Source organism: Eurosta solidaginis, chromosome 1 (genome assembly GCF_040869045.1).
Source record: "Eurosta solidaginis isolate ZX-2024a chromosome 1, ASM4086904v1, whole genome shotgun sequence".
NCBI lineage: Eukaryota > Metazoa > Arthropoda > Insecta > Diptera > Tephritidae > Eurosta > Eurosta solidaginis.
This window is the reverse complement of record NC_090319.1, coordinates 337,176,847-337,198,395: the sequence shown is the minus strand read 5'-3', so window position 1 is coordinate 337,198,395 and position 21,549 is coordinate 337,176,847. Positions and strand designations below refer to the sequence as shown.

Sequence of the window (21,549 nt, the reverse complement as noted above, 5' to 3'; positions counted from 1 at the left end):
TTCTGGGCTTGAGCTCGAATCGAACCTTGAATCATTTATCAATAGGCCGATAAAAACAAAAAAAAAAAAATGTTAATAAACCAGGAGTACTTGGGAATGTCAAACAAAGTAATTGACAATAAACAAAAATCCAGCATTATCAGTGATTTGCACCAGATGGCGCAACACTGAATAAATATAGTTGGTAAAAAGGAATAGAAGTAGCAAATTCGCCAGTCAAATAAACCACCGCTGTATAGCTAAATGGTTAGCGCAGCATGCTTAAAGCGTACTGATGATGAAGGCTTAGCACCCTTCGAAATGGATCTATCTGCGCAGCTATGGCAGGTTGTCTGAACAATTTTCTACTTACTATTCCAAAAACAAAATACAATTTTTCAAATTTAGATAAATATTAATATTAATTTTTTAAATTTATTTCATATTATTTAATTTCTTCATTTATTTAATTTTTTCTTATTATTTATTTATTTTATTTTGTTTTGTTTTATTTCATATTCTTTTACTTTATCTTATTTCATTTTTTAATTTAATTTTTTATTTTATTAGATTTTATAATATTTTATTTTATTTTACTTTACTTTATTTTATTTTATATTATTTATTTTATTTTATACTATATTAGTTCTTTGTATTTTAAAATTATTTTTTAATTTTAAATAGAAGATGGAAATATTTTTCTTGTCCAACAATTTTTTAATTACAGAAAAAAAATTGTCATTAAAATTATTGTATAGGCCGTTCATTTTCATTCTTTTGAATTTATTTTCATTTTATTTAATTTAATTTAAATTAATTTTAGTTTATTTAATTTAACGTAGTTTAAATTTATAACATTATTTTTATTTTATTTTATTTAGTTTAATTACATTTCAGTTTATTTTATTTTATTTTTTTGTTTTATTTTATTTCATTTTAGTGTTATTTATTTAGCTCTCTTCTATTTTTATTTGTTCTGTTTTTTTTTTTCGATTTACAGTGTGAACAGATTTGAAGTGAACTTTGCTTTATGCACTCTGCTTAAAGAGTTTCTAGTTTATGAAACTAGTTGTAAGAAATATTTGTATATGGGTGAGTGGTTGCAGATACATACATACATATGTACATACGTGTGTGTATTTATGTGGGTGTGATTTCGCAAGCATGCCGTTGCTCTTACCTTTAGTTGTATAACAGTGGCAGCTGACACATTCACACCGGCTTCTTGCAAACCCTTATATGTAATAAAAACAAAAAAACCCAAATAAATAAAAAGTGTAAAAATATAGGACAAAAAATAATAATAAATCTTAAATTATATATAAATAAATAAAATTCAAAATGTTAAAATATTATATCTGATCGAACTTAGTCCTGTGATATATCTTTGTTTATATGCACACAATCGGCGACTCTGATTTGTTTTTCATATTTTTTCAATTTCCTGCTGACAGCAATAAACACTTATATTTCTCTAAAATGATTCTTGTCATAAAGTTTTGCAACTTTTCGCTTAGCTTTAGAATGAAACGATTTATATTATGTGTGAGTATTGTACAAATGCACAATTCCATATGCAAGCGCGTGTTTGCATTACAAACTTTGTAAGCGCTCGAGCATACAAATTCTTTTGGCCATTTGCAACATATGTGTCGAATTTTTCCGTCTGAAAGAATAATACATAACATTGACTTGCAGATGATGGAACATGTTCAGTAACACTAGAAAATATATACAATTTTCAAATTTATACTCATATGCTACGTATGTAAGCATATGCAAGGCAGCATATGCATATGCCTCTGAGGTGAAATGTGAATATGTTTTTGCAGAATACCCAAAGGGAAAAGTAGCCATGCTTTACTAAGCGAATAAAGAAAAAGGTGCCGAAAATACGAGCACTTTTAAAATTACTACTGTACTCAAAATATAAAAAAAGGATAGTTCAAGTAGAAAGATGATCCCTTTGATAGTCCTATGCTTAACCTTGTAACATAAGGTAAATTACCATCTTAGAAGCAAACGAAACAAGCTTCGAGGTAACAAATGTTTTAGAATGACATAACAATCCGTACTCTGACAGAAATGATGTTAGTAAAATCAACAAATCAGGTTTGTTGTTGTTGTTGAATTTATAGATATTCGCTAAAGCTGAACTCATTATGGTCATTTCAATCGAGGTTCTTTACAGAATAGGACCTGCTGATCTCAAGTTGGCAATACATGGTAAAAATCACAAATTCTCAATCAATCTGACTGATTTCCAACAGCTAACAACTGACAATATTCTGCAAATGCATCAGCCCATTTTAAAGAAAAATTTGTTTCATGACTGTGCTGCCACAGAAATCTCTGTAATATCACAGCTTTCATTGTTGTTCAAATGGTGACAGAATTCTGTTAGTTTAACCACTTTTATTGTAAAGTTAACAGATCTATAGGTTACGTGTGATGAATTTTTTTTACTGATTTGACTGTTAAAGCGGTCATCTCAGAATCAACAGTTTGTAAACTATAAAAATTTACAGAAATTTCTGTTCAATTGACCCATTGTTCAAATCAGCGTTGTCCTTCATTATTTTTACAATCGATCGTTGAGTTAACTGACAATGATAGGCAATTACTTAATTATTTTCCTTTTTTTTGGGCGCTAACAATAAAAGATTTCTATAGCTGCACAAGGTGGACCAACCAGGAAAGGAGTGGACCCAACCACGAGGCTGCAAAGTGTCGAATATAATGTGCAGATCTTAAAGACAGGACATTTGGCTCACAATGAATATTCTTACTGGACGATACGTCGTATGCTTTTAAATGGCACACCGTCAGTGAAAGCAGGTGTAGGAAGGGCGGATTAAAGAAGGATACGAATCGAGTTCTACGTTCGTGCCTTACGCTTGTAAGGCTATGACTCCAGCCAGGAGGACTGGAAAAGCTTTAAAATCTATAACAACATATAACAGCAGATGTGTGTATAACAAAAAAACAAAACAAAGCAATATGTCCTCGATAGTTCTAGTATTTGCTAAGAGATGGAATATATGTTATATAGGTCCAGGGTTTGGATACGGTTTTTCAGCTTGGTTGTTCCGATGAAATTTGTTGGGTAACACTAGGGACTCATTCAATCTATGGTGAGCTTCGATATTGCTTTAACAGCCAACATCTCGCTTTAATAGCCAACAGCAGTACACCAAAATTCTTTTGTTTCACCATCCCTGCCAGCGACTATCCGTCCCTTTCCTAGTGAAGTTTTTCGCCTTGCGCATAAATTACTGCTTCCAACTTATTAGCAAAGCAGTCCTAATGCGAATTCACGGAAATGTAGTTTAATGCTCATCAAACTTTATATTTACCGAAGTTTGCAGTCATTTGCTTCACAAATTCTCCATAATTTGAGTTTTTGTGGTTTCTTTTAAAAACGTCTTACAAATTGCATCTGGGTTTCTAGCCCACTAAATTTCTAAACGCAATGCTCTTCATCAATCTTCTTCTTCAGTGCCTTCACAAAGGTTCCAGAGTGTATCAAAAGTTTTTCTCCGGTGACCACTCTAAACTCGTCCAATGTCGATCTCTATTTAGACTATTCCAGTTCCAGAGTGAGACAAGCGCTATTTCATATAGCCACCTTCTTGACCCACCAGCACACAAATAACTCCACATACCTTATTCTCTATTGAAATCACAGGTGCCCCTAAGTGATTTGTTAAGCGTGTTTATATAAATTTGCATACATAAACATATCGTTTGAGCGCTTTGACTCAGATTTACCAGTAAATCAGTTTTCGCCTGTACTTAAAGCGGCTAACATCATATGCTTAAGCTCTTTAAGGGCCAGTTAAACTTCCTTAACCCTAACGCCATAGTCGTAACCATACCCATATAAATAACCATGTCCATTGTGATCGATTAATGGTGCCATAAACTTAAACAGCTGACATTTTCATAAAAAGGAAATTACAATTATATTCCACAAACAATAAGTCTCTTAGTCAAAACTTATCCAAAACAATAAATAAAATATACAAAAAGTTTATAAATTCACCAACTCAAATATTTTTAGGTTATCGATATGGCGAGAAACCAAAAACCAACTGATTGGCTATGGTATGGTTATGGTATGGCACCATTAATCGATTACATTGATTTCCATAAGGTTGGTTCTATCAGCTGTATTATCTGGTTATGGATAAATCACCATTAATTGGCCCTTTACGCTCAATGTTGCGTTTGTTTGGCGTTGTTCACCACTGCTTTAAATATATACGGAATATTGCCGTTATGAAAAAATTACCGCTTTCAAATTTCTTTTCCAATTTAGACTCTTTTGTCTCATAACCTATTTAAAATATTTTCTCTAGGCAAAGAATATAATCCATATCATATACTATACTACATCACGATCTTTAGCAAAATCAAATACAAAGTCACTTTCTATGTAGCGATACCAAGTAAATGAGGGTGCCAGGAATAAGTCTTGATCCGGTGAGCTCAACTACATTTTTAACAGCTTTGGACCTCTTCTTAAATGTTTCAGTTCTGTGGTTGTGAAAATAATTTGATGCATCAATGCAAAATTTATATACCACGTAAATTTTTTTCGTATTTCCTTCAAGGCAGTCACTTGTTAATGTGCCAGCAAATAAAGTACTAGTGTAAACATAACAAAGCTCTTTCAGCTTTATCGTCATCTACTTAGTTGTCCAGACATTTTTATGCGCTCGTTGTGCATCTTCAAATAATGCAACTTAGTTTTTTATTCATTTCGTCAAAAAGACGCGACAAATGGCCATACAAAGTGTGAAATGGAGGTATATTTAATGTTAGTGAAGCATATAATTTACTTATACAGTGACATATGATATGATACAGTGGGCATTATAGTGCGGGCGGTGAGTGACAAGTCATTACAACTCACATGATAGCTGTTGCATAGAATGTCTGAGATCAATATTTGGTGTACCGACTTAGTTAGAAATCGCCGAAGTTCAAACTTTGGACAGCTTCCATTTAGTTATATCTGGATACAGCTTATATACAGTCTTATTTTCTTCTGCCGGTAAGAGGAATACATTGCATTCTTATGTGTATTGGAATGAAATGAATGGCGGAAAAACGCTCCAATATAATGAACAAACCCAAAAGAATAAGGTTACACTTATCCAGCTTTTTAACTTGTTTTCGTGAAACCGTATACTTTTATTGCTAAGCCAAAACCTAAAGTAAAGAGTTTGCTACCAACTATAAAATAAATTCAGCTTGAAACTATTGAATTGCTGTTTAAGCCTTATAAATCGTAAATGTGGTGGCCAGTAGTAGGAATGTTACGGAGCTTCGATTACGATTGCGAGGCGTCCGAACTCCGCTTAATATAGACATCTGATTACATTTTCGATGAAACGAAAAATCAATTGCAATACTGAGGCACAAATTTGGAACTCATCTCACAGAAATTGATGAACAGAATGATAAGAAAATAGATGGCTCAGATAACTCAATTGTCAACCTCACCTACCCGTGGAGATTCTTGTTTATGTAGTAGGTGAGCCATTGGCGCCGTAGTTTTATCACGGAAGTAGGGGGTTGGATGAGCTAGGAAATTGAGCGTGATCATATCAAGTCTATTTCAAGATGTGCTGTCTAGTACCTTAATGGTGTTATTTTCCGGAACGTACCAGATCAAGAAAAACGACTACCAGTATCGGTAAAATTCCCCAAAACATTGGGGGAGTCTTCTAATCGCTTTAAGGAGAAGAGGAAAAGAAGGGGCCTCCATCATACAAATGGGAATTTTCACCTACATATACATAAGTATATAACGAATTGCATCGTAAGCGGATAGACGGATAGTAACAAATTTTAGGCATGTACTGAAAATTTACTAAAGATTATCATGGGCTTGAAAAATTTCGAAATGGAATCTTTCCTACTGCACATATATGTGAATGAATTCATCCTATATAGTTTAAGTTTCTTAAAAAAGGAAGAGTTGTATAAGGATCTGGAGCAGGAGTGGATGAAATAGGGCTGGGAATGGTAGTAGCAGTGGTTATGTAACTGAGGATGTGGATAGAGTGAGTGCGGGGTTGGCAGTTGGAGTAGTCGGAACCGTAAGTGTGGAAGTGAATGTTGGAGTGGAACTAGAAGTCGGAGTCGGGAGAGTGTGAGTATTGGGGATTGGAGTTGGAATGGGAGCGGGAATCGGGGTGGGAGTTGAAGTGGAAGTTTGAGTGGGAGTCGGAATGGAAGTTGGTGTGATAGTGGGAGTGGTAAAACGAATGAGAAGGTGTAGGGTGGAGAGTGGAATAAAAAGTTTTGGGAGGGAGAGAAAGAGAGGAGTTATAATTACTTGAAAGCGATAGATTGGGCAGAATAAAGTTTGCGAATTCGCTGCCATAGAAAAAGTGGTATAAAACTTACGGACTAGGAGCTAGCATACGCGTGAAATTGAAACCAGACCAATAGCACAAAACTCATTGCGATATTTTCTTAGCACTTTCTTTTTGCTGCACTCTGTAATAACGTTCTTTTACAGTCACTTTATTTGAAATAATTTAGTCTATTCCTGGTTCGAGTTCGGCCCCAAGGCCTATAACAATTATTTTTATGATGATGAAAGCTTAGCAATCTTCAAAATGGATCTGCTATGACAGGTGTCTGAAAATTTCTATCTTCTTTCAAAATTAAATAATAATTTTTCAATTTTAGAAAATTATAAAAAAAAAAAAATAATTATCACAAAAGTTATTGTTATAGCCGTTGAGCTCGACTTCGCACCAGGAATGCTTTATCAATAGACCGATAAACAACAAAAACATTTTTATCTTTTATTACTTTGTTTTGAAATAAGTCTTGCTCTACTAATTTGATTGCCATGAACTGTACGCTATTATAATAGATTGTGCCACGGCGGCTTCGATGCTAGAATTATCTTCTTCACCATTTCGAATGACGCGGGAGAGGCCCTTGCCAATCTTCAAATAGCAACGTCGGTTTGCGCTTTCGATAAAACAAATTTGATGTATCCGGTTCTGATAAACTTACGTTATTAACATCATAAGTTAATATCTTCATATAGATGTATCATTAAATTTGTAGATCTTGACTAAAACCCAAGGGCGTTGTATGTTTTCAAAGTTTGCGAAAATCGCAATAAATCAACAACTGTAGAAGTTTCTGACCGCAATTACGATATATATTAACATACAAACATATTAACAGAATAAAGTAAAAAAGTCATTCATACACAAACCACTTTTCATGCTATTAGCCATTACCCAGAAAGCCATGAACTTCATTTAACTATTCTGAATAAATCCATAAAATTTTTTACAACTTCGCAGTTCAATGTTATGTACATAATGAACTTCATGGTCGAAACTAAATTGAAATGCTCTTAGATATTGAACTTTTAAGAACATCAAATATTTTGTGAAGAAGGAATAAATAGAGAAATGTTTGTATACAAATGTACGAGTATGTATGTGGATTTGTGAATGTAAATAAAATATATTGCATTCACATTGTAAATCAGAAAGATTAGTTGAGCTGGATGGTTAATGTAGAGCACAGATAAACTGATTGTGTGCATAGTATTGGCCAAGAATTGTGGTACTCTTAAGATTTTTTAAACATTTTAATGTATTAAGTGTTTTAACACTCAGTTGCTAAAATAAATATTGGGTTTGTTTAGTGCTGTCGGCTAGGGATGTTACGGTAGTGGGTTAATCGGAAGTGAATTCGGAATCTGAAGCAGAGCTTTAAAATCTGCTTTATCGCACCGGAAAAACGTGCTTAATGGAAGATGCCGAAATACTAATACACGAAAATGAAAAATATCTCTTCAACTTTTTTTAATCAGCGGCTTAATCTGATATGAGGTGCGAGATCAATGAATAAGATACCCGAATGCGATCCTTTGCCCGTTTTTCTGCTTAATTTCTCAATAAAAGTTTACTTTAATCGAACATTATTAAACTGCAGTCATTTAGGCCTGTTTTGGTTGTCATTGTAAATATTACAGAAAACAATCACTTGAGAAGAATTGATTGAAATCACACTTTGCTAAATTTGATTGTATAATGTAAATCTAAATTCTAAAAATTAAATCTACAACACAGAACAATGGTTGCAGTTATGGTTGAAAAAAATAAACATAAAAATTATTGTAATATTTTGTGATTTTAATCATAGATTATCTTGGCGTGAATTGATTTCAAACGATTTGATTGCAATTGATAATTGTAAAAAACTAGATTGTAATTTAGCAATAACTTATATGCGATTGCAATGACCGATCATACATTTTACAATCACAATCAAAGCAATGTAATTTGATTGCAATAAAAAAAATCATTTTTGCATAAGTCATTATAAATTTGTAAAGCAGCTCTGAATACAATGAAATTGTTTCAAATGTGTCTATAAACCAGTGTAAATAATAGAGTAGGGTTTAACGAAATCTTAAAATAGATTTTGGCCTATAGTAGGTCTGGGAAGAAAATTTTATTCTATAAAACGACGAAAGGAAGCGAAATACTCTTACATTTGAATAAATTTTTGCTTGAAATTAATCTTCACCACTTCCTAGAACAATGATTCAATATGACGTTGCTCCGTAAATATCCGTAAGGACCTATCCACGCCATTCGAAACGAAACATCCGTTTTTACATCGTTCGATTTCTTTAGTCTGATGTTGGAGAAGATAATGCCAGCAGCTGATATAGACCGCGATGGTATGTATATTCTTTACATTTATATTCTTGCATGCGTAAGGATGTCACAGAACTCCTAAACGACTATATACTATAGATTCAAAATTGGCCCCTTTTCTTTTTTTTCCTTCCGGAAAGAAGAAAAAAGATAAATATATGGCTCAATTGGCTGGAAATTATTAACAGGCCTTATTAGAGAAACGTTTCTCTCCGTGAAGTAGACTAAGGACTGACCTTTTTAAACAGATTTTATTTCTGATGACATTTGCTGGAAATTTGGTACAGTCTATCTTAATATTTGAGACCCTTTTGTCCCCGCAAGAAGAGCGCTGGGCAAAAATTTTATTTACGGTGCGATTTCCTTAAAATCTGTTACAGGGACACATGCCTAGATTGATATTGGGGACCCTTTTTCTCCAGAAAGTGGACCAGTGGTCCATCCATTCGAAAAATTCTTATTTATAGTGCGATTGCTTTGAAATTTATTATTAATTACCAACTTGAAGTTTGGTATAAGGGTCCCTCTGCGACCAGTTCAATATTTGGGACCATTTTTGCCGGAAAGTGATCCCGCCGGCGGAGGCTTTTTGAAAAAATCGCATTCGTAGATCGATCAAAAGATTGAGAGGGTTAGGTGAGGTAAGGTTGAACTGACCGGTCCGTGAATACCTCACGTAGACTGAATGAGTTCATAACCTGCCAGAACCCTGAATCCAGTTATAAAACAACTCCGCCCTCTTGGCAAACACTAGCAGCTTTCTAGGACCTATGCCAATTGTTGTTTCTGGATCTAATAGCTGTGCCACTCCAAAAGCATAAGGCAGCCTATTAAGTGCAGGGCGCGAGCACAAAACGTGCTTGATCATTTTTTCTTTCAACCCGCACTTCCTACATCTACTATCATTGAGAAGCATTTGACGGCAGAAGGCAGTGGCCAGTCGGAATACCTATCATGAGCCTACAGTCCCCTCTTCTCAATGATAAGGGTAACTTTGGTAATAAATTATAGATTTACATTTCTCACCTTATCGATTCTTTCCAGAGATTTGTTATACTCTAACACATTTTTAGATGTTCTGTTATGAGAATTTATTACCATAACTGCTGCTTGGTTGTCAATATATAAATTGATGCGGATGCAGTTTAAGCTATTTTCTTCCGTTGTTTCAACTGCTTTAGTCACGGCAACTACTTAAGCTTGAAAAATACTACATTGGTCTGGCCGCTTGCGGGATCTGTTTATATCTGGATTAGTGGAGTATACCGCAGACCATACTCCTTCAATTACTTTGAAACCACCTCTTTTGTGGCCCAAGATGCCCATCGAAGTGCAGGTAGGGAACTAGGTAATCTTTTTGTCCAATATTTGATGATGCTATACTACTACGACCGTATGGCCTGCGCTCAAGCTGCATTGAGGTATAGAGTACCGTTGCTGTTGCTACAGCTATGCCCCTACGCCAGTAAGTCTACAGGTGGAATGTGCACAGTGCATAAACCCTGCGGGTTTGTTTGCACGGCTCCCTTTATGCTAAGCATTGATAGCCTGCATAACGCCTCAAACTTTTTGAGTAACTTGTGTCATTGTCTTTCAAAGAAGGACTTCATTGTAAAGGATAGGCTTTACAATAGCTGTAAATATCCTATGAGAGAGATAGGGCAATTGACCCAGGTACATTCCAGCATTATCTTACAAACGTAAAGTGTTCTTCGCTCTCTCCTCCACCTAGAGCTTCCACATTTACTTATCGTCTAGAATGATTCCTAGATATCTTGTACAAGATTTCTCCTGCAGGACCACCCCTTAGATCTACTACGATTCTAGACCTTTCCGCCTACTAAACAACACTATATTTGACTTGCTTGCCTTGGCGCTCAACTCGACATTAGATACCCAGGTATTTATATCCCACAGCACCCGATCTATCAAAGAGCTAATTGTTGGAGGGAAATTTCCACGTATGGCGACTGTAATGTAAACTGCATCCCGCAAATTGGACGAGTCCCGCCTGAGCAGTTGTTTGTTGACCAGCGTCCACATAAGAGGGATACATGGTAAGAGGCGTAGAGAGGGACAGTTACATGGAGAGAAATTCAGTCTCAAAGAGTTTGCGATAGTTTAGTATGAGCATATTTTATTTAGCATGAAACGTAAAGCGAGTAAAATTCAAGAAAATAACGATTATAGAGGCGAAGGGTTGGGACCCCTTCCTCTAATCCTACATGGCTACGAACACGGCTATAAATATATGAACAGCAATGTGTACGTTCTTTGATTTAGTTGAGTAGCTTTAAATTTTTAAATATTAAAATTTTTTTAATGAATGCACGGTTCCTGATAAATGAAATAATTAGTCACCGAGGGCATAAAATTCAAATAATTAAATTAAATGCACACATTTTCATTTTCCTATTTTTTATGATGTACAATAAATATCCCAGGCTACATCGTATTTTATTATTATGTATTAGCTTATGCATATTTAAAAAAAAATAATAATAAAACTAAAAAAAGGCAAATAAAAATTGTATTGTAGTTCAGAGCCTTCATAAACAAAAATGCACAATTTTCTTTTTTTGAAAAAGCAAAAAAAAAGAACGGTTATGGCCATCCAACAAGGCGCGCCAGTCGCTCCTTAGCTCCGCCCAATTGGTCACACCAAGGGAGTTTAAATCGTTTTCCACCTGGTCCTTCCAACAGGTGGGGGCCGTTCTCTGCCTCTGCTTCTATAGGCGGGTTCCGATAGAAACACTTTCTTGGCCGGAGCATCATCTTTCATTCGCATAACATGGCCTAGCCGGCGCACTCGCTGCGTTTTAATTCGCTGCACTATGTTGATGTCTGCGTATAGCTCGCACAGCTCATTATTAAATCTTCTTCGGTACTCGCCATCGCTAACGCGTAGAGGTCCATAAATCTTTCGAAGAACTTTTCTCTCGAACACGCCCAAAGCCACTTCATCTGCTGTTGTCATGGTCCATCATGCTTCTGCCCCATATAGCAGGACGGGTACGATGAGTGACTTGTAGAGTATGATTTTCGTTCGCGGAGAGAGAACTTTACTTTCCAATTGCCTACCTAGTCCAAAGTAGCATTTATTGGCAAGATTGCTTCTTCGCTAGATTTCAGTGCTGGTGCTGTTGCTAGTGTTGATGTTGGTTCCCAAATAAACGAAGTCTTTTACTATTTCGAAATTATGGCTGCCAACAGTAGCGTGGTTGCCAAGGCGCGTATGCGCTGACTCGCTGCTCGATGACAGCAGGTACTTCGTTTTGTCCTCATTCACCATCAACCCATCTTTACCGCTTCTTTTTCCAGTTTGGAATAAGCAGAACTAACAGCGCGGATATTTAGGCCGATGATATCAATGTCATCAGCATATGCCAGTAATTGCACGCTTTTATAGAATATTGTTCCAGTGCGGTTAAGTACTGCAGCTAGTAAAATTTTCTCCAGCATCAAATTAGAGAAATCGCACGATATGGGGTCACCCTGTCTGAAACCTCGTTTAGTTTCGAACGGCTCGGAGAGGTCCTTCCCAATTCTCACTGAGCTGATGGTGTTGTTCAACGTCATTTTGCACAGCGGTTTAAGTTTTGCGGGGAAACCAAGTTCAGATATAGCGGCATATAGGCAGCTTCTTTTCGTGCTGTCGAAGGCGGCTTTAAAATCGACGAAGTGGTGATGTGTGTCGATTCTCTTTTCACGAGTTTTATCCAAGATTTGGCGCATTGTGAAAATCTGGTCGATGGTATATTTACCAGGTCTGAAGCCGCACTGATAAGGTCCAATCAGCCGGTTCACGGGCTTCAATCTTTCGCACAATACACTTGAAAGGACCTTATATGTGATATTAAGAAGGCTGATTCAACGATAGTTGGTACATTTTGCAGTATCCCCCTTCTTGTGGACTGGGCAAAGAACACCTAGATTCCAATCGTCTGGCATGCACTCGTCCGCCCATATTTTGCTAAGAAGCTGCTGCATGCGCCTTAGCAGCTCCTCGCCGCCGTACTTGAATAGCTCCGCAGGCAATCCATCAGCGCCCACGGCCTTGTTGTTTTTCAATATGGTTATTGCTATTCTAACTTCGTCATAATTGGGCGGGGGACATATATTCCATCATCATCGATTGCGGCATTGGGTTCGTCATCTCTGCGCGGTGAATTGCTGCCTCCATTTAGTAGAGCAGAGAAGTGTTCCCTCCATAATCTAAGCACTATCTGGACATCAGTTACAAGGTCGCCATTTTCGTTCTTACAGGAGTTTGTCCGGTCTTAAAACCTTCCATCTGTCGCCGTATTTTTTGGTAAAATTTTCGGGCGTTATTCCTGGCGGTTAGCAGCTCAAGTTTCTCGCACTCACGCCTTTCTGCTTCTGCTTTTTTCTTCCTGAAAAGGCGTCTCGCTTGCCTTTTCAACTCACGATAGCGTTCACACACTCCTCTTGTTGCGCTCGCTTTTAACGTAGCCCTGTAGGCAGCGTCTTTTCCTTCGGTTGCAACGCGGCATTCTTCACCGTACCAGTTGTTTTTTCGTGTCCGCCGGTAACCATTTTTTTCTTCGGAGGCAGTACGTAGTGCTTTGGAGATATGCTCCCACTGCTCCTGTATTCCTTCAGGATGAGTTGTGCTCTCAGAGAGCAGGTGTGAGTGTTGAGTTGCGAAATCATTGGCAGTCTGTTGTGATTGAAGCTTTTCGACGTCAAGGTTTCATTGTGTTTTTTGTTCACAAGTTTTATAAAGTTTTTGTTTTTATAAAATAACCGAAATAAAATTTATAAAAAGAAAGATAAGCAGAAGAGCAACTGACCACCAGTTGACGTGGCAACGAACCGAATTTGAATACCACTATTGTAAAAATATTAATTTTAAAGTATATACCAACTACCAAGAGAATCGCTACTTCACCATTTAAACGGAAACTATTACCGTAAACGTGTTGCGGTTAACAATGAAATGTTAAATAAGAATTCCAATCAAGAACCTCGTTACGGCTATTATCTACTACGAAACTAACAATACTAAAATACATTTTTTATCACAACAAAAAATACTGCTAAATTAAAATAAACGAAAAATATTTACAAAAAACTAAAACCATCGCTTAACCAACAAAAACCAAACGAACAACAACAATTTGCATTATCTACAACAAAAAAAACTTCGCAAAATAAAAGCGCGAAAAAAATGTCTGCAAAATTTTCTACTTCAAAGTAAAACCACATGAAAATTGGCTACGGTTAGAGAGCACGTGTACCATGGTTAAAAAAAGATGCAACAAAATACAAACCAACAACAACAACAACTAAAGCCAAAAACGTATGGTTTGTGTATTATGTTACCTTAACAGCAACAATTTCAGCATAACCTAAAGTGCCGCCATGTAAGGTGGTAACCGATCGTTTCAAACCCTGAAAACGAGTTTTTAATTAATTATTTAGCTGCTAATATATATGGGGTATTCCATCCCATTTCGACCAGTTTTGAACCCGACCCCTTTAGAATTGGCTGAAAGTTTTTCTTCTTTTTCTAGCTTACGAAAGACGTTTTTCAGAAATTTTACAAATTTTGTCATCCAACTCAAAAAAAGTTATGAATTTTTAAAAAAACACCGTTTTTGTTTTCAAAATGTTATAACTTTTTCAAAAATTGACCGTTTGGGATCTTTTTTTTTTTTAATTTGTTTTTAAATGTACTTTTCGGAAAAAATTCAAAAAAAAATTTAAAAGTTTTTTTTTGTAATTTTTCAGTTTTCGAGATTTTTCGAATTTCGCCCTTTTTTTTTCTCATAAAAAACTTCAATAAATTCTGCAATCATCCCCACTAATCCCGGAGTGGGCTGAGAATTTTTTTATTTAATTGAAAAAAAAAAACTTAAAAATTTTTTTTGTATTTTTTCCGAAAAGTACATTTAAAAACAAAGTTAAAAAAAAAAAAAAGTTCCCAAACGCTCAATTTTTGAAAAAGTTATAGCATTTTGAAAAAAACACCGTTTTCCAACTCAAAATAAGTTTTAAATATTTTGAAAAAAATATATATTTAGAAAAATGTTATAGCATTTTGAATACAAAAACTGTGTTTTTTTTTTAAATTCATAACTTTTTTTGAGTTGGATGAAAAAATTTGTAAAATTTCTGAAAAACGTCTTTCGTAAGCTAGAAAAAGAAGAAAAACTTTCAGCCAATTCTAAAGGAGTCGAGTTCAAAATTGGTCGAAATGGGATGGAATACCCCATATGTAGGTGTGAGTGTGTGCGTAGTTTGAAAACAGCAGCACTAAAATGTCTGCATATTAAATAAAGTGTTTTTTTTAAAGATATTTTACTTTTGCTCATTAAATTGTTTATTATAAACAAGAGCACTGCTGGCTAAATTTGTTATACTAATATGATATACGACCAGTGCATAGGTCTTTATTTACCCACCTTGACAGTTTGAAAAACATCGATACCCGGATGACCAACATCACCCTTTTGTCCTTTGTCACCCGGTCTACCCGCAGCGCCTTTCTCACCATTTACGCCGTTGAGACCCTGTAGGCGAGAATAAAAAAAATTAACATGTAAAAGCAAACAGTAGAAGAAATTATGGGCTTGGCAGATACTGCAATCTAGCCCAGAACAACACTTTCTATGCAACCATCCTTATATACGCGACACACTGACAGGAGCGCGATTGTCCTAAATATAATCTTTTTTGCCAAATGCAGCAAAATCACTTCCCTGAACCGGGTTTGGGCTCAACACCCTCCCTGGAGCAAGAGAGTATGAAGCAGTCCAGCTGCTACAATCTGCTCTGAGGATGACGATTTGTGGGAGGGACGCAACAAATTAAACGGATTTAGACTAAAATGACAGTCTGATTGGTCTGTAAAAATCCCGAGCCGCTTCGGTACATAGATCCGTGTTCCGTGGGAAGCGCAAAGTAGCAAACCGTCTCTTGCTTTGCTGCCATTTAGTCAAAGATTAAGGTTAATGCAAGTTATTGCCCTCCGCCGATTTCCCTATTTGTCTTACTCTTGCACGTGTTCTCACTGTTATTCTTCTTTTTCTTATTCTTACTCTCCTTTCTGCTTCTCTTCTATCTTCTTGCTTTTAACTTTACTTTTGTTTCCTCCATCTTTTTGTCATAGTGTTGCTTACAGGTATTTCCTTTCCTTTCCTTTCCCTTATCTTCTCTCTTTCTGTTTTTCCTTGGTTTTACTATCTTTTAGATTCCTCTTCCAGTCCTTGATCCTTCTCCTTAGCGATAGCCTTTATTTTTTCCTCTTTTCATTTTCAGCCTTTCCCTCACTGTCTGTTGTTTTCCGAAACCATTTTTCTTTCCGCTTCCGCCCCCACTTTAATTTTGTTCTCCTAATCTTCCATTCCTTTTCCTAGCACCTTTAATACTCACAGTTTTCCCACTCCTTTTTTCTAGCTCCTCTTATTTTTGTTCTCCGTCTTCGACTTTCATGCTCACTCTTTATTAATTCCCCCATCACTTTCTGTTTATCCCTATCATTCTTTCGTCCCTTTCCCTCTGTCTTTCACCTATCCCTTCGCTTTTCTTCTATCTCTATCCTTTTCTTCCCTTTATCTCTCTTTTTTCCACCTCATATTTTTCTTCCTCTCCCCATCTCTCGCTAGAATATCTCTCCTATATCTTTCAAAAGGATTAAAAATCGTTTCCGCGGCACTCGTGCTAGAAATAGTAGGTATCATCACAGATTTCTGGAAAATAATACCTACATTCTTAGTACTTCTCTAAGTCAGTGGGAAGGGGTTTTCGATAGAGTTGGGTTGGCTTATATGTAGGTATAGATGCACGTAATGGTTGATATGAGGACGGTATTAGAGATTTCTTCTACAGTAGACTGACAAAAGTGGTTGACAAAAGTTGAGAGGAAATAGACCAAAGAGGTCCATACAGTAAGCAAAAGGCATCGGTCCAACCCGAAAACTCGGCATCTCGCGAAATTTTTCAACTATCAATATGCTCGTGCAGCTCGCGTTCATCTCGACTGCATTGACAGTATCATATGCAGAACTTATGGTTTCTTCTCGAGAAGCTACCGAGCTTTACGAATACTTCGAGATCCCAAAATCTCACAGGAAGCCGATACTCTAAATATATTTTTTGTCGAACCCTCATACGGCCACCTCGTCTGATATCTTCATATAGCAAAACGATTATCATAATCGAACTGTGTCATTTGACTTTCGAACTGGTAATGCATAGTTGTCAAAAAATAAGGCAGTTTACTTAAAGTAGAGTTAGAAAACTCCCTTATATTTATACCGAAAGTATGTGACACCATAATGTTTGAGGCACGCTGTTAAATGCTGATTGAAATCATTACAGCCACATTTATTTCATGTACTTACGGGATCTCCTTTTTCGCCAGGATCGCCTTTCTTGCCACGTTTCCCCCGTTTGCCAGGTGGTCCGGGTGGGCCTGGTGGTCCTGCAAATACAAGAAAATGAAATGATATTTATTTATTATTGAAGATCAAGATAAGTATAAATTAAAAGTGTGTTTGTATGTATAAACAAAAGTGATTTTAAATTTATTATTACTGCCACAAAATTGCAATTTCAATTTAAAGTTTAGAAGATTAAGTGGAAATTCGGAAATGTAGCATACGAAAATTCGAAGGACACGCATGACCGTGCAATAGCAGCACTTCACCTCCATGCAGATGCGTATCCCACTACCCAAATGCAATATTGTCAATGGAGCTTAAAGAGTTGTTGCAGCAGCATGGACGGCGCCAAGGGGATAAAATATGACAGAGGGGCATACAGCTTATTGTGCGACAATCGACTTCCAGCTGTGTGGCTCTCATTAAATATCAATTGAAGCACCCAAAAAGTGTTTGTGTATGTGTGTGTATTTAAATGTGTATGTAGTTGCTGTGAGGCCAAGGCAAGCAGCGTGTTATGCGTGTGATGGCTTGGCTTGTGGCATGCTGCGGCTTCGTAAAACGAGAAAACTTTAATGTAATTGCAGTTGCACTTAATTTCCCAGTGACTTTATTCATTATGTGCCACCATTTGCCCGCTATCCCCATCAACCGCTAGCAGCATCTCATGGAAAAACATAAAACTGCACACAGAAGCCAAATTGCACTAAAAGTGTTATAAGGCAAAGTGAAAGTGTGCAAATGAAGAAGTAAAATATACTTTGGCTTTCGCTGAATTTGCAACAATGCGCATCCCCTTTGATGCCCGTTTTCGTTGTTCTGATGTCGTTAGTCACTGGTAGTGGTAGCCGCTGACTTTTGTAATTACTTACCACATTGCTTTTTAGGTAACAGTCATTTAAATCGTAAGTAGGGGGAGGATGGAAGGACTTGCAAAAATTGCTATTGCTTTTGACTTTTGCTATTTGACTTTGAGCTCTTTTATGTTTTCGTTTGAAATGACTGCAATAACTGATGAAGTAGAGTTGCCAAATATCAAATTTTTGTCAATATTAATTCGTTTATTGGAGCATTAAGTAAAATAAATTTAATACTGCAATCATCATGGTAGTTAGGTGGGTAGATATAATGGCTGCTGCCATGGTCACTCAAGTAGATTTTAAGGAGCTGTTTTGATACTGTAACGAAATCTAGGGAAATTCTGGTTATTGTGCACTTTCAGCTAACGTTCGTATCTCTGAACTATCGTATAAATAACTCCAATATTCCGGATTGCAATATGGTCTTTATTTAGTCTACTTTGGGGGTAGTACAATTATACTTCAATATAAGGTACTTCACATAAGCGTGTTTAAATAAAACTGATTAGTTATTACTCAGCTTGCGCTGCTTTTATACTCTCGGTTTTCTCGTTCACCCATTTCTCGTAAGCTCTAGTAAATTCGCGAACAGTTGTATCTCATGCTTGGTTACCAGCTATATACATGTATATTTTTTAGTTTATGGCCATATGCGTGTGTATGTGTGAGTAACTACTTCGGACGATGACTACATATGTGAGTGTGTGAGATATCTCTTCGTCGCCTTCTATGTATGTGTGTAAATAATGATTGATGTGTTCATGTACACAAGCGTAGCTTGCTTTAATATTTTCGTTGTGTCTTTATTTACTAACAGCTTAGTAATGCTAAAATTCGCCACAATATGATAAAACTCGTCTAAACTTATTGAACATTGCCTGGTCATACGGCAAGAAGACATTGCCTTGTGGTCCGCTCGGGTACGCTTGCGTATGCGCGACTGAGCTCGCCGGACTGGGGTGGGTTTCTTTTGCAGACCACTGAATTTGCATTGCGACCGCGGCAACAAACCGAAAAAAACTCGTACCCGCTTCTCATTGCTTAAAAAAACTCTAAAGCTATAACCCCTAAACTAGTGCACCACAGTCATGCATCCCCCCCTGAATGTCGTAGTCAGTCTTCAATCAATCCCCCCCTTTCTAACGCGTGTTCAACCGAATCCTCTGTTCTCCGCCATCAAAATCCATCCACTGAAGATCGGCCCTCATCCCCATGACGTCGTCACCACGTATCCATGGCCCGTGTTCATCCGCGTTGACACCAGCTATCGTCCAATCGTCCGTCTGTCTACTTACCGATTCGATCACCCACATCCCGCCCCATCATCACACACAACCGTTTCGTTTAGAGATCCATTTCTCACTTACAAATGTTTTATTCAAATGTGTTTCGCTTCACTAAAATTACCATACCTACTTCCTCGCTCTATACGTAACTTCCCCTTAACTCACTATCATACTTCATCCGTATGGCTTATTCAACAAAGTCATTGATATTTCATATGGAAACTAATTAACTTGATAATGCTTATACAAAAAAGAGAATTCGAATTCTCGCGTTCATTACTCTTTCAACATCGCCATTCATCCAATTTAGCGACATCTCATTCGGCCACAACTGACCTTGATAAGCCATATACATATATACATGTACTTACAAAATAATTTGCTTGCAGTGCCTGCGCACCACGACCAGCTGAGATTAACTCCCTCTATCTATGTACATACGTGTATAACAAACACGTCTGACAAATGAAATGTTTATGGAGGTTGGTTCCTACATGTGTATGTATATATACGTATATCTAATAAATGAACTAAATACGCAGGCTGGAATTCATGTTACCTTGCATTCAATATGAATTTTCAATGGGTGATCTACTTGCTTCTTAATGCTACTATTAACGCCAAAAGATTAAATTAATGAATTAGAATTAGAGAATAAAATTTAAATGTTATTGTGTCCTCACTATTGAGTTATTTACTTTCGCACTCGGTATGCAATAGAGTGGCGATTGTCGATTGCGGTTTGCTCCGCTTTAGCTTGTGTATATTCATGCCTACATGTACTGTGGGTTCGAAAGCTGAAGTCCCTAAGGCGCCTTGAGGATGAGCTCCTGCAACTGTTATGCTAATGTCAGCATGAGCACTATATTTGTTTAAACAAACTAAAACCACCACTTTAGTGATACTTTGCGCTCACAGGTTCGAGCATTTCCTCTTTCTTAAAACTTATAAATATTTGATATTGAGTGTGTGCCAGAAAATTGCATGAATTTGCCTGAACTCTTTTGCCAGCAGAATGATAGCACGGCGCGTAGACACGCATGTTTTGTACCAACTAAGCTCAAGCTAAATCACTCATGCAATTGTCTGCTACACAGCCAATCGTTCTAGCTACTCTGCTTATTTGCTTCGACGCTCTCCGCCAACTCCGATTACCCGATCATGCAATTTTACGTTGAGCGTTAGCGCGCCACCCGCAATACTCGTTTTTTGAGCGAAACTGAGTAGTTCAACCTCAATCACTTAAGCGTATCCAAGCATCTAACGCGCTCGCTTTCACGTCGGTGTTTCGCGCTTATGGAACGAATTCAGCGAGCTTTCTATAATGCTCTTGGCGATTAATGAGAGACTTGCTCGGCTGACATACTCTACACCAGCGTTTCACTGGACACTGCTCTTCTTAGCGCACTTTTCGCGCTATGGCAAATATCATACAATAACTACTTACTATAACTAAAATTATATATATTACTTATCGGTTGTAGCAACTAGCATAGGGTTGTGAACGTTTATTTCCTGCAGTGATTTCACTCATTGCTATTTTGCGATGTTGCTCTGGTCTTTTGCCTGTTTTCCTCACTTGGCGCTGATGTGGATGCTAATGCGGTGGCTCGTTGGGCATGTGTATGCGCTGCTTAAAGGTGCTGCCACGTTGACGCGTTTACTGTCTCCTTTTTCCTTGTCGCTCAATTTCAGAGACATCCAACTGAAATATTGATGAGTTTGTTACACTACATCTTCACTATCATTTTAGGTTAAATAACTCACCTCAATTAGACGCTGTTTGGAAAAATACTTTTGGACTGAGATTTTTGTGCTGCTTCTGCCGGCGGTTGTGATTGAAAAGGCGGAAATGGGAGCAACGCAGTATTGGCTGCGATTTTAAAGACAGTGCCCAAGACACGTCAAACAGCGAACGCACTTAAATTGCGTTCACCTGCAACAATCGATTTGTAAACGCAGTCAGACTGCGTTCGCGAGTAAGGAAACAAATTTGATGGTGACGAGACGTATTAAGTTTTAAGGCGAGTATTAAGCTCTCACGTAACAGGGCGAGCTAATCGGCCTCGCTTGATCCGATGAGCTCGAGAAACGGTGAGCTTTTTCCGTGCGTGCTGGCTTACCCGAACTCGAACCCATGGCCCTGGCTCATACCTTAAGGTCCTTGGCGTGGAAGACTCCGATGAGCCTTCCTCCCATGTCCGCTAGTTCGTACAAACAATGACCCACTCGTCGAAGAACAACCGCTCTAAGATATTTGGGGCCTAGCTTAGCACTGAATTCCCTTGCTGCGTCGCTCTGT

The 21,549-nt window shown here is 37.2% G+C and overlaps 1 protein-coding gene across 14 annotated transcripts in view; it reads right to left on the bottom strand.

The window, feature by feature from the left end:
• LOC137237910 (collagen alpha chain CG42342) overlaps positions 1 to 21,549 on the bottom strand; it is a 506,444-nt gene that overhangs the window by 136,844 nt on the left and 348,051 nt on the right. For 10 of the 14 annotated variants that reach the window (XM_067762266.1, XM_067762268.1, XM_067762267.1 and 7 more), the window contains exons 2-5: positions 17,063 to 17,142; positions 15,122 to 15,229; positions 14,040 to 14,108; positions 1,160 to 1,213 (exon numbers count right to left, since the gene is read on the bottom strand). In XM_067762266.1, coding sequence (XP_067618367.1) covers positions 1,160 to 1,213; positions 14,040 to 14,108; positions 15,122 to 15,229; positions 17,063 to 17,142 — 311 coding nt within the window. The remainder of the gene's footprint in view (positions 1 to 1,159; positions 1,214 to 14,039; positions 14,109 to 15,121; positions 15,230 to 17,062; positions 17,143 to 21,549) is intronic. The other 4 variants (XM_067762270.1, XM_067762271.1, XM_067762278.1 and 1 more) reach the window with 2 other exon arrangements.